The 13,092-nt window shown below is 33.8% G+C and overlaps 1 protein-coding gene across 3 annotated transcripts in view; it reads left to right on the top strand.

Annotated features, from left to right (window-relative positions):
• The window catches only part of JMJD1C (jumonji domain containing 1C), a 325,600-nt gene that overhangs the window by 297,538 nt on the left and 14,970 nt on the right, over window positions 1-13,092 (top strand). For all 3 annotated transcript variants that reach the window (XM_055308748.1, XM_055308746.1, XM_055308747.1), the window contains exons 13-22: window positions 1,093-1,245; window positions 4,641-4,730; window positions 5,407-5,534; window positions 5,696-5,909; window positions 6,430-6,644; window positions 7,362-7,640; window positions 10,872-11,040; window positions 11,616-11,706; window positions 12,182-12,312; window positions 12,694-12,816. In XM_055308748.1, coding sequence (XP_055164723.1) covers window positions 1,093-1,245; window positions 4,641-4,730; window positions 5,407-5,534; window positions 5,696-5,909; window positions 6,430-6,644; window positions 7,362-7,640; window positions 10,872-11,040; window positions 11,616-11,706; window positions 12,182-12,312; window positions 12,694-12,816 — 1,593 coding nt within the window. The remainder of the gene's footprint in view (window positions 1-1,092; window positions 1,246-4,640; window positions 4,731-5,406; window positions 5,535-5,695; window positions 5,910-6,429; window positions 6,645-7,361; window positions 7,641-10,871; window positions 11,041-11,615; window positions 11,707-12,181; window positions 12,313-12,693; window positions 12,817-13,092) is intronic.

Raw genomic sequence — 13,092 nt, forward strand, 5'->3', positions numbered from 1 at the left:
GCGCAGCGGTTTGGCGCCTGCCTTTGGCCCAGGGCGTGATCCTGGAGACCCGGGATCGAATCCCACGTCAGGCTCCCGGTGCATGGAGCCTGCTTCTCCCTCTGCCTGTGTCTCTGCCTCTCTCTCTCTCTCTGTGTGTGACTATCATAAATAAATAAAAAAATTTAAAAAAAAATTAAAAAAAAAAAAGAAGAATTTCTCTTTCAGAAAAGAAAAGAATTTCTCTTTCAAGGATATTTAATGGACTAAGTTCCTAATTTTACCTAGTTTCATTGATACTTTATTTTGATGGCACTGTTTTAATGCACTTACATGTACTTAAGGTAACATATTTTCCAACTGAGGTTATAATGAATGTGGATTAACAATTCATGAAATCACAATAGCATTATGCTGTTTCTGCCATCATGACATATAGTTAGCATGAAAAGAATATTTGAGATATGAAATCGAGAAATAACAGCATTTGCCAGAGAAAGATACCGTCTATGCCAGTTTAAGTTTTAGTGTACTGTGGTTCATCACAACCTTCAGTTAGATTTATATTTGAATCCCAACTTTACTCCTTTTAACTGTATGGCACAGCTTTGTTTAGAAAGTAAATCATATCTACATATGTAAAGCATCTAACATGAATTCTCTAAATCTTAGCTTCTTATCCTCCCTTTCTCTTAAATCAATGATTTGTCTGTCAAGGGATGTTTAACAATGACTGGAGACATTTTTGGTTACATAATTATTGCATAAGTTGCGTAAGTTGGTTGCATAAGTTGGAGGTGGCTGATAGAGTACTAGCATCTAATGGTTGGAGGTCACAGATGCCACTAAGCATTCTATTCTACATTGCAGAGAATAGTCCCTCACAACAGAGAATTATTCAATCAAAAATCTTCAAAGTACTAAAGTTGAAAAAATTCCATTAGATGTAAAACTTCTGAAAAGAATTACTAATTCAAGAAATCTGTTGATCTTTAGTTAATATATCCTTTAAAGTCTTGGTTTGCCTTTAAATTTTTGTTCTTGTATATTTCAGCAAAAATCTTGTGGAAAAGAACATGTTTGCCTTTAAATTTTTATTTTTCTCTATTTCAGCCAAAATTGCCTGGAAGAGAGCAGTGAGAGGAGTCCGGGAAATGTGTGATGCATGTGAAGCAACATTGTTTAACATTCATTGGGTCTGCCAAAAATGTGGATTTGTGGTCTGCTTAGATTGTTACAAGGCAAAGGAAAGAAAGAGTTCTAGAGGTTGGTTTATAACTGTGTAAATTGAAATTTTTATAATGTTCCTTTTCTATAGGATCAGTCATCTGGAAAATTATGTGTGTGTGAGGTTTTCTTTCTTTCCCTACTTTCCTTTATTTTGAATATATTACATTAAAGAAGTTTTATGAAGTTTATTAATGGCCAGATTTTCTAGAATAAAAACTGCATCCACATCTTTTTATCCTCTAGTAAGATCCACCCTCTCATTTCAAGCAGGTAGTTGTGTTAAGATTTATTTATTTTAGAGAGAGAGTGAGTGAGGTAGGCGTAGGGACAGAGGGAGAGAGAGAATCCTGAAGCAGACTCCCTACTGTGCACGGAGTATGACATGGGGCTCAATCCCATGACCCTGAAATCATGATCTGAGCTGAAATCAAGAGTCAGAGACACAGAGACACTTAACTAAGCCACCCAGGGTCACCCTCAAGCAGGTATTTTTTTTTTATTGTAGCCCAATTTAGGATAGGTTTTGCTTCTTTCAGATTCCAGTATGTAGGAACCTGAAGTCCATTCTAGAACCTATGAATTACATGGTCATGCACGTGAGCCACAATTGAATACTTACTTTTATGAACTGATTTTTCTAAATAATTGGTCCATAAAGTTTTTTTTTCTTCAAATTTTAATTTAAATTCTAGTTAGTTAACATACAGTTAATGGAAAAAAAAAACATACAGTTAATGGTCTAGCCAAATATTGGTTTCAGGAGTAGAATTCAGTGGTTCATTACTTAGTACAACCAGTGCTCATCACAAGTGCCTTCTTATTACTCACCGCCCATTGCCCTCTATGAACCCTCGGTTTGTTTTCTGTCCTTAAAACCATAAAGTTCAAATCAAAGTGTTCAAGAATATTCTTCCCCCAGTGTCATTTATCTCTTGGTTCTTAGAGAATAATGAAGAAGTCCTTATTACATATGAAATTAGTCTCTGAAGCTATTATTTTTTAATTTCTAGGTAAAATGGCACAAAAATAGGTGATCTGTGAAATAATATAAAATTTAAAAAGGAAGTAACTAAGTTCAACTTTTCTCATACCAAAAGTATTTTTAGAGAACGTTTACACAAGGCAAATTTGGAAATAGATACCTAATACTAGTAACATGAGATTTTTGAGTAATTTGTTTGGGATAAAGTTTTCATGAAAGGAGAGGATTCAAGTTGTGGAAGTACTAGAAGTAAAATCATATTTAGTGATAGAAACGGTTTAATGTCTAAAAATGATGAATGCTATTTTCATATCCAGGTATCTTTTTCAGAATAGTATATCAGATAGATAAACCATGAGTTAGCCATCAGTATTTTTTCCACTGATAAATTTACAAAACCTTTTTCTTAGATACCCAGCACTTAACCGAAAAGACCTCTGGAGCTGGGGACACATTTCCAAACATCACAGCTGGGTGTTTTCTGTGATAATGCAAAAATGTGAATGCATTCTAGGAGCACCTGGGTGGTGCAGTCAGTTAAGCGTCAGACTCCTGGTTTTGGCTCAGGTCATAACCTCATAGGTAGTGAGATAGAGCTTCCTGTTGGGCTCGGTGCTCCACAGACTGGAACTTTCTCTCCCTCGTATTTGGGCACATGCTCACTCACTGTGTGTCTCTCTCTCTCTCTCTCTGTAAAATAAATCTTTTTTTTTTTTTAAAGGAATGCATGTTAGGCATTTACTATCTTCAAAATTATAAAAATATATTTGGATATTTTCCACTAATACAATTAGCTACACTGTTAAAAAACTTCATCACATACATTTTCTATTATTCCTGGCTCCATGTTAGTTTTGTTTTCCCTTTACCTAATTAAAAAATTAATGTTTTGTATTTTCCTATATTGTATGCATATATATAAGTATGTAGTATTTTTTTAATAAGATAGGGCATGTATAATCCTAAATAGTTGTCTTCTGTGGACGCCTGGGTGGCTCAGCAGTTGAGTGCCTGCCTTTGGCGCAGGGCATGATCCTGGACTCCCAGGATCAAGTCCCACATCGGGCTCCCTGCATGGAGCCTACCTCTCTCTGTGTGTGTGTCTGTCATGAATAAATAAATAAAAATCCTAAGTAAAGTAAGTAAGTAAGTAAATAAATAAATAAATAAATAAATATGTTGCTATTGATATTCATAGTACTATTAATCTGTTTAGCTATGTCATTGTTAAATATTGTAATAAACTCATTGAATAGGATATAGTTTTATATATCTAAAATATAAGCAGTTAGAAAACATTTACAGGTTACTGTGTAGGCTCTGGAGGGGAAAGTTGGAATTTTTTTCTTTTAAAAGATTTTAAAGATTCCTTTGAGAGAGAGAGGGCATGTGTGCATACACAAGGGGGAGGGGCAGAAGCAGCAGAAGAAGCAGACTCCCCGCTGAGCAGGGAGCCCATTGTGGGGCTCTATCTGGGATCATGACCTTAGCAAAAGATAACTGCTTGACCACCTGAGCCACCCAGGTGCCCCTCGATGGAAAGCTTTTTAAAGAAAACCAATTTTGGACATTTTATTTATTTATTTATTTTTAGATATTTTATTTATTTTTGAGAGACACAGAGAGAGGCAGAGACATAGGCAGAGGAAGAAGCAGGCTCCCTCCAGGGAGCCTGATGCAGAACTCAATCCCATGACCCCAAGATCATGACCTCAACCACCGATCCACCCAGGCACCCCAGTTTTAGACATTTTAGACTAGATTTGAATTTTTAGTCTGAAACTTTTAATGAAACAGTCATAGTTTGTGTGTGCTGAATATAATGAGCTTTCTAATATTGATTGAAACTGTTATAACCACACCAATATGTAGCTGTGTCATTAAATTTATAGAAAAAAATTTCCTTGAGATCAAGGTAATTGAATATTTTTCCTGTGTATGATATGCCTTAATATGTTTACAACTCCAGGTATAGAGCCTTTTTTGAAGGCAGTAATAACAGTTAAGTATTTTATATAAAATAGCAGTTTTTTGACATCTTATGGCAGTTCCTCTGCATGTCTTTGAAGTATAAGAGGAAAATAGTAGTAGCCTCAAATTTGTGTCAGTCTAATATACTAAGATCAGACAACAGCCCTATTGGACACAGAAAATAGTGAAGAGATAAAAGGAAATTAGCGACAGAGAAGCTAAAATCAAGTAAGGAAGATAGAGGTAACAAATATATTAGTGACAGTAATGGTAATTTTGGAAGAGACTAAATAACATAAATCAATTTTGTATCTTATTTTTATAAAATTCTCAGTGATAGAACTGTCTTGTTTTAAAAACTGAACATTTGAAGCCTACCATTGATATTTTATTATAGTTGTTAGCTCTTTATATACAAACCTCTAATTTTACAATTATAAAATCATGACCTATAAAAGTGTACATTGTAATCATACAGATAAAGAACTGTATGCTTGGATGAAGTGTGTGAAAGGACAACCACATGATCACAAACATTTAATGCCTACTCAAATTATACCCGGTTCTGGTAAGTAAAATGTATTTACTTAGTAGTGTAACAGCTCTTTTTTGCTTTACATTATTTAGGAGTATGTAGGAATATAATACAATGGAAAGGTAAGGTTTATCTAATCCTGAGTTGTTTTTGTTCAATTCTTAGAATTCTCTGTGGAATAAAGCTAGCAAGGCAAGCCCAGCCCCAATGATGAAGAAAGCGGGAGGAACCATTTTAGAGGGGGAAAACTAGAGTGTAATGAAAAAGTTTATTAGTTTTTTTTTTAAGATTTTATTTATTTATTTGTAAGTGAGCACAAGTGGCAGGGAAGGGCAGAGGGAGAGGGCAAAGCAGACTCCCCGCTGATCAGGGAACCTGATGCAGGTCTCAGTACTAGGACTCAGATCATGACCTGAGCTGAAGGCAGACGCTTAACTGACTGAGCCACCCAGGTGCCCCATGAGAAAGCTTATTAGATTTATGATCAAAAATCATTCTCCCCTTTTTGAGGATACTGAATTTTTAATAAAAGAAGAGAGAAAAGAATTAGAGAACATGAATTTGGCTGAATGATCAAACCTGAAATAGATGGAAGGGATGAAAAAAATGGGAGGAAAAGTGAAGAAAGGACACAAGAAAAATAGGAAAAATATTTTATGATCTTAACAACTGGGGCAATCCTTTTATTAACCACTCTTATATTCTGTAGTTTTGACAGATCTTCTAGATGTGATGCATACCCTTAGAGAAAAATATGGTATTAAATCCCATTGTCATTGCACTAACAAACAAAATATACAAGTTGGAAATTTTCCTGCAGTGAATGGTGTATCTCAAGTGAGTACAACTAATTATTGAAATGAAATGCATGGTTAATTAATTAGCTTTGATATTTGAGCTACAACTTAGGACTTGTGTTTTGTAAATTATGTTTTCTATGTTACTCTGAATAGTTGAAAAGGTAGTATTTAAAAAGTTTAATTCTTCTATCCTTACAGGTTTTACAGAATGTTCTTAATCACAGTAATAAAATTTCTCTGTGCATGCCTGAGTCTCAGCAGCAAAATAACCCTCAGAATTCTGAGAGTAATGGCAATAGCAGCCCTGGGAGTGACATAAGCACAGACAGCAAGTTAACTCCTCCAGAATCCCAGTCACCACTGCACTGGTTAGCAGATCTTGCAGAGCAAAAGTCCAGAGAGGAAAAAAAAGGTACATATAATTAAGTATATAATAGAAAACTATAATATAACCAACAATGCACATTAATGTATAATATTCACTTAGAACAATTTACATTTGCCATTTGCTTGCATTATGTATGGCTTAGATTCAGCAAAACATTTGTTTTCTGTTGTTAGGAACTCACCTTCCTATGATTGTATCAAAATTAGTTACAGAATCATTTGTGGATGAGCATATCATTAAAACCACCAGGGCAGTAGTTTTGTAACTTAAACTATACTTTCTCCCTGTCTTAGCTATAGCATTTTTCATTTGTGACAGGTGCAAACTCAGCTACATGTCTAAGATATTGAGGAAGGCCTTTTCATATTCAAACTGTTTGACTCCATTTTGAAGGATCTAACCCATCCTCTGGTGTGTGTTCAGGTGAATAAATCACTAGTGCTACACTTTTTACCTCTCACTATCAAATGTTAGGGTCCCAGTTTTTTCAGTACTTGAGCAGCATGCTTAATTTTATTTGAATTTTGTAAATGTTGTATTTCAGAAAACAAAGAATTTGCCCTTGAAAAGCAAATTAAAGAAGAGAGAGAACAAGACAACCCTGATTCTCCAAATAGCAGAACATCACCTCCTGCATCCCAGAATAATGAACAGGGTTCAACTTTACGAGATTTGCTGACCACAACTGCTGGCAAGCTACGTGTGGGTTCTACAGATGCTGGCATTGCCTTTGCCCCAGTGTATTCAATGGGAACCCCAGTGAGTAAGATGCCAGATTTTTGGTTTTCAAATGGACCTTAAATTTGGATGATTTGGGGATTTGGCTGTGAACTACACAATAAATAGATGCAAATGAAATAAAATACACTTATTACTAGGCATGCTTCCAGTTGCATTATAAATCTCTTAGCTTAAAAGCTGGAGATTTTGTTTTTTTTCTAGGTTATAAAGGTTGGGGGAGGGGCTTTTTATAGCAGAAGAGCCCTAAGATATTCCTTCAAAATTTGAAAACCCTGTATCTAGTAGGGGAAATAAACCACATGGATGTTATTAATATGTTTTGTTTTGTTTTGTTTTTTACTTAAAACACTTGGTAATCAGTTTTTATCTTAATTATGCACCATAAGAAAATAAAAAGCAATAATTACATAGGCACAAATTTTTACTGATCTTTAAAAGTATATGGGAGATTCCAACCATCTAACTTTACTCTGCCCCAGTTCTAAAGTAATATAAAAGGCCACACTTAGTTTCTTGCAGACCTGATAGTTTCTCACATGGAAGACCACCAAACTTCTGGTTTCTATCTTTTCGGAACAACATAGGGACTCTAGATCCATATCCACTGACATGATTACATTTTCTTGAAGGTAGTTAAAATGTTTGCGTTGGTTGTTTGCTATATTAGTAGTAAACCAAAGTGAAAGTTTAAAGATGTATACATTTCCTCTCAAAATACAACTTTTTCCCTTATAGAGTGGCAAAAGTGGAAGGACTATGCCAAATATTCTTGATGACATAATTGCTTCAGTTGTTGAAAACAAAATTCCACCAAATAAAGCCTCTAAGATAAATGTAAAACCAGAGCTTAAAGAAGAGCCTAAAGAGAGCAGAAAATCATCCATGGAGGAAAACAATAAATTGTACAGTGACATACCACATTCTTGGATCTGTGAGCAGCATATTCTGTGGCTTAAGGATTATAAAAATACTAATAATTGGAAGCTTTTCAAAGAGTGTTGGAAACATGGACAAGTGAGTATTAAGCTGATTACTGAAACAAACTGGTTGGATAAGTTCACGCATTTGGAAGTAAGATATCAAAAAAAAAACTAGAATTACTGTTTCTGAATTCTTATTTTTTGGTCAGACATGAATAGGGAAGCATTGATTGTTTGACGTTATATTGTTTAGCTGTCAGTCAACAAACTTTTAATAAAGCTGTGTATTAACAAAATTTGGTACTTCCTTTTTTTTATTTGTTGTTTAGTCCAGTTAACAGATCCATATCTACTAATAAATGTTAATACTAGAAGCATTTGCCTTGCCTTTAATGTTCATTCAGAGAACATGTATTTATATGTCAGTTCATCAGATCCTGAATGACATTATTTAATTCTGTTAAAATGAAAATGATTTTCTCTTTGACCAAAGTTTTGATAGAATGATATGCATTTCACATGGCAGTTTGTTGCATTAATGCAGAAATTGTGAACAAAATTAAGAATTTACATGGCTTAGCATTGTTTTTTTTCTTGCTTTCTGGAAAACATCATTTGCAATTTTATTCTATTTTTATTCATTGAACAGATAGTTTTTGAGCACATAATAAAATCTAGTCTTTATACTAGCTATTAAGAATATAAAAATGAAAAAAAAAAGAATATAAAAATGAGTAAGTTAAATAAAAATCAGTAAGACAGGGATCCCTGGGTGGCGCAGCGGTTTGGCGCCTGCCTTTGGCCCAGGGCGGGATCCTGGAGACCCGGGATCGAATCCCGCGTCGGGCTCCCGATGCATGGAGCCTGCTTCTCCCTCTGCCTGTGTCTCTGCCTCTCTGTCTCTGTGACTATCATAAATTAAAATAAAAAAAAAATCAGTAAGACAGTAAACTATTTTATATTTTAGTACCATGATTTTTAATCTTTTTAGATTGGTTCACTAATCTTTTTCACAATATAAAGAAATCTTGCTCCCTTTCTCCCCAGAAAAAAATCATACCCTTTTATTGCACATACACAGTATCTAGCCTTTTTTTGTTTTCTGGTTGGCTTTGCTTGAAGCACTGATGGCACTGGTGGGTCATAATTTAGACCACTTGATTTGGTGTGTGCTTGAACAGTCAAATAAATATACATATATATTAAAGGTTTTATTTATTTATTCATGACAGAGGCAGAGACAGAGGCAGAAGGAGAAGCAGGCTCCATGCAGGGAGCCCGATGTGGGACTCGATCCCAGGTTTCCAGGGTCATACCCCAGGCTGAAGGCAGCGCTAAAACACTGGGCCACCGGGGCTGCCCACATAAATATTTTATTTATTTATTTGTTTGTTTGTTTATTTATTTATCTTAATAAAATTTATTTATTCATGAGAGACACAGAGAGAGAGAGGCAGAGACACAGGCAGAGGGAGAAACGGGCTCCATGCAGGGAGCCTGACATGGGACTTGATCCCAGGTCTCCAGGATCATGCCCTAGGCCGAAGGCAGTGCTAAACCGCTGAGACACCAGGCTGCCCCACATAAATATTTTAATAAGTACATTAAATATCCTAAGAACTTTGTTAACGTGCTATAAAAACTCATAAGAGAGGATGACCAGGCTTGAGTACTAATTCAGAAAGGCTAGTCTGAATTGATGCCTCAAGGGTTAAGTAAAATTTTTCTAGATGTGAACAAGAGGTTGGAAATAAACAAAACCATCATGTGCTTGGGATACTGCTAAGTAGTTTTGTTTGCCTGGAACATAGATAAAAGAATTCTATAGGATAATAACGAGGAAATGGTAGTTACGGTTATGCTTATGAAAGGCCTTTTGGTATTTTACACTAAGGAGTTTGAATTTTATCCTGTAGATGATAGTTTAAATTGAGGAGTCAAAGTAATAGGATTGGCATTTTAAAATAACTGACAGCAAAGCAGATTGGAAACTGAATTAAAGGAAGATAAGGCTAGGGGCAAGGAATCAAAATAGGAAGATTTCCAGTTTTTCAGAAAGATGATGATGTTAGCATAAGAATTCTGCTTGAAAATATTCTAATGTACGAGATAACTTGCCTCTTTTTTTTTTTTTTTTTACCAGTATGATTATCATTAGAAAGATTGGCATAGGGTTGGATAGGAATATTATTGGATAGCCATACTAAAGGCTGAGAATTAATATCTGAATTGCCAACAATAGTTAATTATCTAATAGTTGAATCTATTTTTAATAGTGGAATATTCTATTATTAGCCCGTTGAAGAGAAGTTTAATGGAGTGGTCCTCCAAGTAAAGCAGTTAACCAGAATTAAGGTTATTTTTGTTGTTTTTCTTTAATTTTGAGATATTTTTTGTGATAAGAACCTTAGCTAGAGGTTATTCTGCTCTATGGTTCCCAAAATAAAATTATCTTAATGAAGTTTAAGATAACTTAATAAATGTTGTATTTTACAAGAGACTCTCAAGTCACAACTTTCTTTGTTCTCTATATCCCAGACTTTTGCTTCTTATTGTAATAAAAGAATTTTAAAAACTGAAAACCTTGAGGATAGCATATCAGAGCATTGTAGAGGTTTTTTTACATCAGCATTGAAGTTTTAGAAGCTTTAAATCTTCAGTTGTTTTTGGGTTAGGTAGCCTTGAGGGAATTCAAATTCATATGATTTCAAAGGAAAGGTTTACTTTCAGAGAATTAGGCATTAAGCTTGAAACTTAATATTTTGCCTGGTTTAATATTTTTATTTATCATAATCCTTTTGGAGGTAAAGAACATGTGTATGTGTTTCAAGTGATACAAATTATGTTTTAAGCTCAAGGACTGTATTATTTTATTAAAATTTTATTATATATATTATACAGATATATGAGTAGGTTATGTTCTATCATCAAAAATAAGTCTATAAATAAAGCAGCCAAAAATCCATATTTATCCTGCCTAGAACTGAAGTCTTTAATATAGCCTTTAGGACTTCATTCCTGAAAATTTACTACATGGTAATTTTACTTACTTACTTACTTACTTACTTATTTATTTTACATGTTAATTTTAATTTAAAAAAATGGCAATGTATTCTACATGGCATTTTCTCATTGCCTGTTCTCTTTGCCAGTATATTATGTACATCTTTCCAGGTTAGGGACTATTTGCAATAGTTCCTTTTATTTTCACAGTTTGTCAGTAGTCCTAAAACTTAACATGTTATCTGTTTGTTGTATTGAATTTTGGAAGTATCCATATACCTTTTAACTTACTTATCGATCTATCTATTTATTTATTTATAAGCCTGCAGTGGTTTCTGGTGTGCATAAGAAAATGAACATTAGCTTGTGGAAGGCGGAATCAATTAGTCTTGATTTTGGAGACCACCAAGCTGATCTCCTGAACTGCAAAGACAGCATAATTTCAAATGCCAATGTTAAGGAATTCTGGGATGGTTTTGAAGAAGTTTCAAGTATGTTGTTTTTTTTGTTTGTTTTACTGTTTTCTGAAACATAATCCCCCCCCATTGCAAATTACAAATATGACTTAAAAGATTTTTAATCTTTGAAATTTCTATATTCTTTGGCTTTTAATAAAGAAGAGACAGATACTTGGGAACAAGTGATTGGGTCTTATTCCTTGGTTCCAACCCCTAATTTCCTTTGACCATAAATAAATAATTAATTTATATTGTGTTTCCCTATTATATAGGGGGTATTTTTGGCAACACTGTAAACCTTTGAGAATTACATAAGTTATGTAAAACACTTAGAAAATTAAAAGTAAAAATATAAGACTAACTTCAGTAACACATGTAAACAGACTTTTAAAGAATATTTTTGCAATATTACAGATTCCTAAATACATAAGGAACAGGAGTCCTAATACTGTATAAGTACATAAGAAGTTAAACTCAGTAAGCAAGCATTCATTAAATACCTACTGTATGACAAGTCATTCATTTTACATCTCTTCCTTCCTCTCCAAACATTAATAAAAATTAAAAGGCAGAGATTACCTTTTAATAATAAACTGCATTCTTTATAGAACGACAAAAAACAAAAAGTGGAGAAACAGTTGTTTTAAAATTGAAAGATTGCCCTTCAGGAGAAGACTTCAAGACTATGATGCCAGCAAGGTATATATTTTAAAACTTGTTATTTTAACTGTTGGGTTTTTTAAATTGAGCTGAGAGTATCCCCAGAAGAAGCATAAGGAACTCTACATATTTGACCTTCAGGCATTTTCTTTGCCAATTAAAAATAAATTAAGAACAAAACCCAATCTCTGTAGTCTCAGCTGGATAAAGTCTTTATGTTGGGATTTAAAAGAAAGAATGCTAATATCAAAGGACATGGAGTCCTGTTTGGGATTTCCCTTCTCTTGTTTTTAATTTGCTGTGATTAGAGAAACAGAATTGCAGTTTTAGTCAATCATTTCTTGCCCTTGTGTTAGGCATTCATTTAAACTTAATGAAGTCAAGGAAAGTGTTGCTTGACAGAAACCTTATGGAAAGGTTGTATTATGTTTTGAGCAACCTGAAAATTGTGTATATGAAAGCATGTAAGAATGTAAATCTGTACTCAAAAAAAGTCAATGTTGTTATTCTTCAGATATGAAGATCTTTTAAAAAGTCTGCCATTGCCAGAATATTGTAATCCAGAAGGAAAATTTAACTTGGCCTCTCATTTGCCAGGATTTTTTGTACGCCCTGATCTAGGACCCAGATTGTGCAGTGCCTATGGTAGGTATATTATATATTTGCATTTTCATGAACTTGGAATTATATGAAATTTTAACTTCTGTCCAACAATAAATTGTCTAATGATATTTAGGTTCTACTAAATCTGTTTTTTAGTAATCCATTGAAATCTTTTTTTCCTATCAAACAGTATATTAGAAATTAATAGCCAATATAGTTAAGTACTTGCTAATTCCTTGCAAAATATTTACATTTTCTATTAATTTGATTTTTATGAAAATTTATTGCATTGTGGCTCTTGAGGAGGTTTTGGAACAAGTAAACCTAAAGCTCAAATTACATTTAACAAATTTTCCTCATAGAGCTGATTTTAGGGGGAATATCTAAGATATTCAGTCCAATAAAATTTTGTTTTTTACATAGGTGTAGCTGCTGCTAAAGATCATGACATAGGAACAACAAATCTCCATGTTGAAGTTTCTGATGTTGTAAATATTCTAGTCTATGTTGGCATAGCAAAGGGAAATGGCATTCTCTCAAAAGCAGGTAAAGAAACTTGAAAAATAGTGGTCTTTGAAATGAAATTGAATAACCACACACACACAAAGATTTATTATTCAGAGTGTCAAGCCTCTGAGTAAATAGCTAGGATTACAAAAAGAATTGCAGTGGACATAGGGGTATTCTAATCTTTATTACTTTAAGAGTGCTAGATTTACCTTTTTTCAATATAATAGGAATTTAAATTTTAAGAATGAATATATTTATTTGCCCCTTTTCTATCTTTAAATGTTCCATTTGTGAAAATATACTCTTAGGCTT

Source organism: Nyctereutes procyonoides, unplaced genomic scaffold, assembly GCF_905146905.1.
Source record: "Nyctereutes procyonoides isolate TBG_1078 unplaced genomic scaffold, NYPRO_anot_genome, whole genome shotgun sequence".
NCBI classification, from domain to species: Eukaryota; Metazoa; Chordata; class Mammalia; order Carnivora; family Canidae; genus Nyctereutes; species Nyctereutes procyonoides.